Source organism: Lipotes vexillifer, unplaced genomic scaffold, assembly GCF_000442215.2.
Source record: "Lipotes vexillifer unplaced genomic scaffold, Lipotes_vexillifer_v1.1 scaffold496, whole genome shotgun sequence".
Classification (NCBI taxonomy): Eukaryota; Metazoa; Chordata; class Mammalia; order Artiodactyla; family Lipotidae; genus Lipotes; species Lipotes vexillifer.
This window is the reverse complement of record NW_006786690.1, coordinates 9468874-9477293: the sequence shown is the minus strand read 5'-3', so window position 1 is coordinate 9477293 and position 8420 is coordinate 9468874. Positions and strand designations below refer to the sequence as shown.

The 8420-nt window shown below is 49.9% G+C and overlaps 2 protein-coding genes across 3 annotated transcripts in view; both read right to left on the bottom strand.

The window, feature by feature from the left end:
• ATP13A2 (ATPase cation transporting 13A2) overlaps window positions 1–1126 on the bottom strand; it is a 21056-nt gene extending 19930 nt beyond the window's left edge. Inside the window, exon 1 of one of the 2 annotated variants that reach the window (XM_007459263.1) lies at window positions 967–1126. In XM_007459263.1, the coding sequence (XP_007459325.1) occupies window positions 967–976 (10 nt within the window). In that variant the 5' untranslated portion in view covers window positions 977–1126. The remainder of the gene's footprint in view (window positions 1–966) is intronic. The other variant, XM_007459262.1, reaches the window with a different exon arrangement.
• A 6829-nt stretch (window positions 1127–7955) lies between these two features.
• The window catches only part of SDHB (succinate dehydrogenase complex iron sulfur subunit B), a 35923-nt gene continuing 35458 nt past the window's right edge, over window positions 7956–8420 (bottom strand). Inside the window, exon 8 of the mRNA XM_007459261.1 lies at window positions 7956–8185. Within this exon, the coding sequence (XP_007459323.1) occupies window positions 8108–8185 (78 nt within the window). The 3' untranslated portion in view covers window positions 7956–8107. The remainder of the gene's footprint in view (window positions 8186–8420) is intronic.

Sequence of the window (8420 nt, the reverse complement as noted above, 5' to 3'; positions counted from 1 at the left end):
CCTGCTGATGACCTGGCAGAGGCCCAGGGCAGCACTGCTGCCTCCTCCCTTGCTGGGCTTCTCCTGTGGCCAGAAGCTCCTCTCTTGGGCCAGGCTGAGTGTGAGGGATAATCTGCCAGGAGCTCCCTGATCTTTGGATCTGGAGTCCAGGGACCATATGTCCTCAGCCTTTCCCCTTCCTCACCCTGGGTGCCCCCTAGAGTTGGGGGGTGGGGATGGGGGGGAATAAGGTGGGAGACCGGAGGGAGAGACCTGAATGAAGGGTCTGCAGCTGCAGAGAGGATGCTCAAGCGTTGGTGGCCCTTGGCTGAGGTCTAGGCTCTGAGTGACCCACGTGGAAATGAGACCCTTCTAAACACGAGAGGTCCTACTGGCACCATTTGCAGCAGGTAAAATTAGACTCTGGAAAGGGCGGCCTCCAGACACAGGGCCTGGGACAGGTAACATGGAGGGTGTGGTCCCTGGACCGGCGTGCTAACAGGCTTGCTCTGGGGGCCTGACTCAGGGGATCAGGAGTGGCATTTGTGCCCCAGGGCACTCCGATCCAGGGACTCAGGAGCCCTGGCTTCTCCAACCCCATTCATTCATTCAGCCAAGAGGTACAACCGCTCAGAGGCCCTGGATGCAGCGGCCTCTACGTCTCTTCCCCCATCTGGACACCCGTCGCTGCGCGGGGACAATTCCCCGCGCCCCGCCACCGCGGCCCCCGGATTATCCTTTTGCACGGCGGCGCCAGGCGCTTCCTCTCCCAGGGCTTTAGGAAGGCGCGGAGCGGACGGCTCTGCGCGGTGCCATCCCCGGGCTCCTGGCCTCTCTGGAAAGGGGGAGGGCACGGGTGCGGGGATGTCCCGGGGGCCGCTCCCTCGGCCCGCGCCCCCGCGGTGGGGGTGTTCCCCCACGACAGATGCGACGACGGGCGGTCCGGGGACCGCGCCCGGTTCCTGCCGGCTGGGGCTGCGCGCTCACCTGCGCTCATGGCGGCTCCTCGCGCTCATCGCCGGGCCCGGGCGTCGCGATGCCCCGCGGTCGGGGCCGAGGCGGAAGGCCGGGGGCACGGGGCGCTGCGGGGCTGGGCGGCCCGGGACACCTGCAGGACCCGGCGGCTGGAGCGGCGGCGAAGGTGCCGCAGTCAGGCTCTGCGCACCGCCAAGCCCCGCCCCGCCCTCTGCGGCCCCACGTCCTCCCGCGCGCCGCGGGGCTGCCGGGATTTGTAGTCCGAGGCCGCTCCCAACGCGCACGCAGGGCGGGGCGCCGAGAGACAGACGTGACAGCCCTGGGACAGACTGCCACATAGAGAGGAGGACACTCAGGGAATCCGACAGGACAGCCCTCAGACACATGAACACATAGATACACAGAGGAATAGCCCTTAGATGCACAAACACAAGTACACAACGCCCCTCCCACTCCTCACAGATTCGCCTAAAGAGAGAGTTGTGACCCAGAGATACACAATTCTCAGACACGCACACAAAAGCAGGACACTCAGGGAAACAGGACAGCTTTGGTACACAAGCACACAGGTACACAACGACCTCGGACACACACATAGATGTACACACACAGAGGCTAGACTCCCAGGACACATACACAACACACATATTCACACACAGAGGTGATACTTAGAGACAATGCACACATACCCAGTAGTGTGACACTTAGAAACAGGTAAGACAAGCCCCCACCCCAGCCGTTAAGTATAATGCATGGCTGGTTCAAGCGGGTCCATCTCTTGTAGGCTCTGTGAACTTGGGCAAGCCATTTAACCTCTCTGGGCTTCATTTCTTAACATATAGGAGGACGATGACATTAGCAATACCTGTTTGATAGATTGTTGTGAATCCCACAAGAGAAAAAGCATGTAAAGCACTTGGGACAGTGCCTGGCTCTGCTGCATAAGTGTCAAAGAAAGAAGATAAAACCTGCCCCGAGACTCACAGGCTCAGATACGTCTCACAGGGATATGTGGGGACACAGGGAGGCACTGCAGTGATGCACAGAAGGCCTCTAAAATGCCACAGAAACAGCTGAGGCATAACCCCCGTCTCAGAAGCCTCACAACATGACCGCAGACAAGCCTGCACAGGTGGGAACAAGGAAGCCCCTGAAGGGCACCAAGACCTCGTGTTTGTATGCAGTGTTATCACATTACCTCATAGCGACAGGCACAGACAAGGTGTCCCCTGACCCTGGGGTTGATGGCTTCTGCTTTTGGACTACGAATCTCCAAAGGATCAGAGACCCCAGGCTCTGGGGCAAACCAGGGAAGGATCACATTAGGGCCAAGGCTAGGACTGGGCTTGAGCCATCATCATGTATCCAGTATGAATTTCTGCAGTGCCAGGCACTGTTCTACGAGTTAGGAAGGGGAGGGTGAACAAACAGATATGCGGAGCAGTTAAAGGCCAGCAGAGGAAAACTCCACAGTAACCTGTGGTGGAAAGGGCTGGAAGGAGACAGAGCTGCAACGGACAGTAATGGTGGGGGAGAGACTCCAGAGGGGAAGCAGGGAAGGCCTTGACAGTATCTGGTCCATACCGAGAACTCAATACATACACTTGATAAAGGGGTTCATATTGGCAGGGCTTGCTGATGCATGGGAGGTGGAGGTATAGGAATGGAATCAAAGATGCCTCTCTCCTCCCTGGGTTTTGGTCTGAGCAGGTAGGAGGTGGTGGAGCCATTCGCTCAGCTGGGGCAGGCTGCTGGTGGAGCAGGTTGACCACCTGGGGGATGGGTCTGGCTTCACTCAGTTCAGTTGAGAAGACCTGTTTCTTCTGCTGATGCCTCAGTAAGGGCAGCCTATCGAACTTCCCAGAGCCCCTGTTTCCTCCCCCAGGGCTTAGCTGGTTGTCTGGCAGACCACTTAACCAGGGGAACCCTGATTTCCATGGCAGGCAGGATGGCTAGGTTTGTATAAATGACTTGCTCGATGGCCTTGCCAAGAGGCAGTGTGGTACAGTGGCAAGTGGCTGTGCTCTGGTACCAGAGAGACCTGGGTTCGGATGTGCATCAGCTGCTGTCTAGCTGTGTGAGCTTTAAAAAGTCACTTTCCCTCTCTGAGCCTCTCTCCTCATCTGTGAAATGAAAGCTGCTGGAAAGATGAAATGGGGTGGCAGGAACTTAGCAGAAGCCAGTTGCTTTCTTGAGATCCTGGTGTTGGGCTAGAAGCTTCATAAAAGCAGGGGGCTTGGGGGCTGCATCGCAAGATTGGTCCCTCATTCTTCATATTTGCTACTTGGCATTTAAGAGACTCCATCCTCTGAGCCATCGGGGAAGGAGCTGCACCTGCCGCTTGGTCCATGGTCTTCATGAGGCAGTAGACCAGACGAAGCTTCCTTCCAAACGACAGAGGATGTGGAAGGCCTCACCTCTGCCCAGGGTTACCTTTGGGGAAATGGCTCTCACTGTGGTCATCTGGGCGGTCTGTGGGCTGGGCTGCAGTCATCTGTGGGCTAGGACCCATGGAGAAGATTCCCTTCTGGGGCTGTTGCTCCCTTGGGGGCCCATAGGAAGGACATAATATGCCTGGTCCTGCAACCAGGTAGGGTAGGGAGAACCTGGAGAAAGAAAACCAGGCCAGGCACGGCTTTCTTGACATAAGAGAAGCCGTCTTTTGTGATCTAAGCCTGGCTACAATCCTTGACCTAGAACAGGTCTCAGTATTAATGATCTTAAGGGAACAAAAGAATAGACGACTGTTATCAGGCAAGGGAAGTAACAATAGCAAAGATATCAGTTGTAAAGACTCCCAGTTCTGTTTCAGTGGTGAAGATTAGCCTGAAATGCTCAACCACCATATCAACTGGATACCTGAGGGATGATGATGACCTTTTCTGACCCTCGTGACTTCAATCAACTAAAGCTTGGACTCTGTCGAGCGCCCAAGCCCCTTCACGAATAGGTATGTACCCTTAGCTTAAAACTTCCCCAATTTTGCTGTTGGGGAGACACTGCTTTGGGAGAGATCCCGGGGTTCTCCTTACTTGCTGCAAGTAATAAATCCTTCCTTCTCCTGACCTTTGGCTTGGTTGTGTCTTTTGGCTCGACACCTACAAAGAGGTAAAACCAGTTTTCGGGTAACAGTCCGAGTGGCAAAAAGCTGGAGCATTCACTAATTTGTACTGGTTTATTCTAGAGCATTGCCAAACTTCTCAGTTTCTCTAGTTTCACTAGATTTTTGCAACAAAAGGGATTTTGTCACCTAGTGACAAACCCCATGACAAGAATATGGCTGTCTAGACACATAAGGTGCAGTTTCAGCAGTCTGTCTTGTATATAGTTTCCCGGGCAAGGAGGAGGCTAGAAGAGAATTTGAGTGTTGGGAGTCAGCGGCACACCCTCTGGCACCCAGCAGTCAGTGTGATGTGGGAGACGAGAAATGAGCATTTTTAGTCTTGCACAGATAATCCATCCTCTGAACAGGAGGTCTCTAACTCTGGCCAGCTGTGTCGGAAATACACCAATTTTCAAGTCCAGAGAGCTGTGAATTAATCACCTTTTTTTTTTCCTGGCTGTGCTGCGTGGCTTTTGGGATCTTAGTTCCCTGACCAGGGATTGAACCCGGGTCCTCAGCAGTGAAAGCACGCAGTCTTAACCACTGGACCGCCAGCGAATTCCCAGGGAATTAATCACCTTTGTAGTAGGATTCAGCCTTCCACACAGTAGGTATTTGAGACAAATCAGTTAAATTGAGTTTATGGAGCATTTGCTCAACTGCAAGCTAGATGCTTTTCACATTTATTATTTCTTAAACTCATATAGGTTAAGAATTTATTTTTAAAGTTTTTTTTTTCAGCTTAGGTATAATTGACAACATCGTAAGATATTTAACGGGTATGATGTGGACTTCCTTGGTGGTGCAGTGGTTAAGAATCCGCCTGTCAATGCAGGGGACACAGGTTCGAGCCCTGGTCCAGGAAGATCCCACATGCCACGGAGCAACTAAGCCCACGTGCCACAACTACTGAGCCTGCGCTCTAGAGCCAGCGAGCCACAACTACTGAAGCCCGCACGCCTAGAGCCCGTGCTCCACAACAAGAGAAGCCACCGCAATGAGAAGCCCCCACTCGCTGCAACTAAAGAAAGCCCGCACACAGCAATGAAGACCCAATGCAGCCAAAAAAAAAAAAAAAAAAAGTGTCTGATGTGATGATTTGATATATCTATATACATTGTGAAGGGATTTTCCCTTATCAATTAACACATCCACACCTCACATATTTACTTTTTTTTTTTGCTTTTTGGCAAGAACTCACATTTATTCTTATGTAGACTTTACCCACAATTCTGAGAGGTAAATGCTCTTAATTCCCATTTTACAGATACAAAAATAGAGGCTCAGAGATTCAACAACTTGCACAAAGACCGGGTAAGAAGGGATGGCTGGCTTCAGCCCTAGAGAAACTTGAAGCATTCCACAGGATGATTTTTGTGAATGAAAGCACATTGTCTGGACACTATCAGAGAACAGAAGTAGAATAAAGGACAAAACACTGTCTTTCTCTGCTCAAGCCTGCAGTTTTATTAGTAAAGTCTTTGTGACTTGAAATAGAACATTTGCCTGCAATCCAATGAAAGCAGTAAGTTAAACTATCAGTTGATAACATATTCTAATTTAGCTCGAGTTTAAATGGGGTGAGTGACCTACAGTTGCAAACTTGACATCTGATGAAGCTGATTTGAAGTGGCAACTCCCCAGCCTCTCCTCAGAAGCTGGCTGGTGCAGAACTCATCTTTACAAGCCATTAAATTAGTTGTGAGAAAAAAACCCATCTTTCTCCCTACAGGTCTAGTGATTAGAAGCAAAGTCAAATTACCCATGAATCCAAGGAATGCGACCTTCCGTGGGGCTGTCTGAAACCAATTAGGTGTGAACAGACCTGGAAGGCAGATTTCGCCCTACTGCCCTCCCAGCCCGGGTATGGAGGGCTCCCTGAGGGCTTTCCAGTTCTCACTTCCGAATCTGGAGCTTTAACATCTGAGAACTGTGTACTGTGTGGTCTTACTGAGGTGGCCAAGAATTTTGAGATGCTAACCTAAGGGCAAAGACTGTGTTCTCTAAATTTCTAATAATTTAATGTTTGTTCCTTTTTTATCGGTGAACTTGGCTCCTAGGTGGGAGGGGACAAATCTTGTTCATCTTTACCCCCAGCACCTCACCTCTCACAATTCCAGACACTAGTGCTTTTGAACCATCCCCCTTTTTTTTTTCTTTTTTGCGGTACGTGGGCCTCTCACTGCTGTGGCCTCTCCCGTTGCAGAGCACAGGCTCCGGGCGCGCAGGCTCAGCGGCCATTGTTCACGGGCCCAGCCGCTCCGCGGCATGTGGGATCTTCCCGGACCGGGGCACGAACCCGTGTCCCCTGCATCGGCAGGTGGACTCCCAACCACTGCACCACCAGGGGAGCCCGAACCATCCCCTTTTAAAGCCAGAAATGCTCATTAAGATTCATTCTTGGTGAGTCAGACGTTCTTCTTCACCTCCTGATAAAAGAAGCCTTTGTTTCCAGGATGATCTCAATGCTACAACTTAAAAACAGCCTTGGAGTATTCCTAAGAGTGAAAATAGGGTCCACCTGAATGTGCGTTAGCAGGGGAAATGGGTAAATAAGTAATGGTGCATCTACGCCACAGAGCAAGAAACCAGTGGTTAAAAAAGCTAAGGTTGAAAATAAATTTCACACACACACAGGTAGATCTTTAGCACCAGAGGCCCTTGTATATCGTGGGGTAAAAGTAGAAAGCTGCTGTTATTCACAACAGCTAAAACATGGAAGCAACCGAAATGTCCATTAATGGATCAATGGATAAACAAAATATGACACATACATACAATGGAATATTATTCAGCCTTAAAAAGGAAGGGAATTCTGACACGTGCTGCAACAGGGATGAACCTTGAAAACTTTATGCCAAGTGAAAGGTGTTACAAAAGACAAATACCATATAATTCCACTTATATGAGATAGAGTAGTCAAAGTCACAGGAATAGAAAGTGGAAGTATGGTGGCTAGAGGCTAGAGGAGGAGAAATGGGGAGTTAGCGTTTAACGGGCAGAGTTTGAGTTTTGCAAGATGAAAAGAGCTCTGGAGATAGACTGGAGTGAGGGTTGTACGATAACATGAAAGTACTTAATACCACTGAATTCTCCACTGAAAAATGGCTGAGGTGGTAAATTCTGTGTATTTAACCACAATGAAAAAAAAAAGAAAATAGAAAGTTGCTAATATCAATATCTTGTACCTTATTTTTGAAGGGAAATAGAACTTTACATATGCTGTGCATTGTAATGACATAAAGGTCTGGAGGAAATGTGTGAACTGTCAACAGGGGATGTGAAACTTGGGGAGTTTAAGGGGTTTCCATTTTTAACTTGACAAACTTTTACACTGTTTGCTTTTTCAGTGTTACCGCTTTTGTAGTAAGCGTGAGAGCCAAGGCAGCAGTGGTGGGAATTCATGCTTCCCGTGCGAGGTCTCTGGAGGTCATTTGTGGAACTAACTGGAGTTTATAGCTGTGCTGGAAGTATCTGTAACCTGGCCTCAACTAGACAGAAAAAGACTTACCAAGATTTGGTTTGAAGTAATTCTAATACTGAAAGCTGTAGAAACTGGGATGCCATATAATAACGAGCCATTGTTTACTGAGCACCCAGAGTAAGTGCAGGCATCCTCACACCAGGTGGCTGAGGGTGGCACAGCTAGGAATCCCATTTTACAGATGGGCAAATGGAGTAGCAAAGAGAAGGGACTTGCCCAGTGCCATCAGCTGGTGAATGGCAAAGCCGGGAACAAGCCCCAGGTCCTGCGTGACACCAATTCTATGCTTGTCCCCATCATAGCCACCCCCAATGGTGGCTCAGTTCTGGAGGTCTGGCCCCCTCTTCAAGGACAAGGACTCCTCCTTCTGGCACCTTCACATCCCACTGCAGCAAGTACAAGGAACAGGCCTGCTTTTTTGTTAATAAAGTAGAATAACATTTATTTATTAAAATTTTTATTATACACGCTGTATTTGTGGGAAATCGAGACCTTTGAAGGAACTCAGATTAGATACAAATTACGTTCAGCTGAGCTGGTTACGGTCCTGTTTAGCACGGGAACACTTAAGGTGAAGTTTTCTTTTCCTTATAAGTTGCCATCATTTTCTTGATTTCAGCAATAGCTTTCCCTGGATTCAGCCCCTTGAAAAAAGAGAAGAGAATCAATACCAAATGGTAAGTGAAACTGAATGGAAGAACTCCATGACCTTGGGCGACCCAGGACCTCCTGACCTAGCTGGTCAAAGCACGGTGATTACAAACCACGTCCTTTAATACCCAGGGCATTGGGCTAAAAGCTCTCTTCTGTTTCCAATCTTAGACGTTTGAAAACGGCCAGCTCTCTCTGGCAGGAGCCCTGTCTCACTGAATTCCTGCT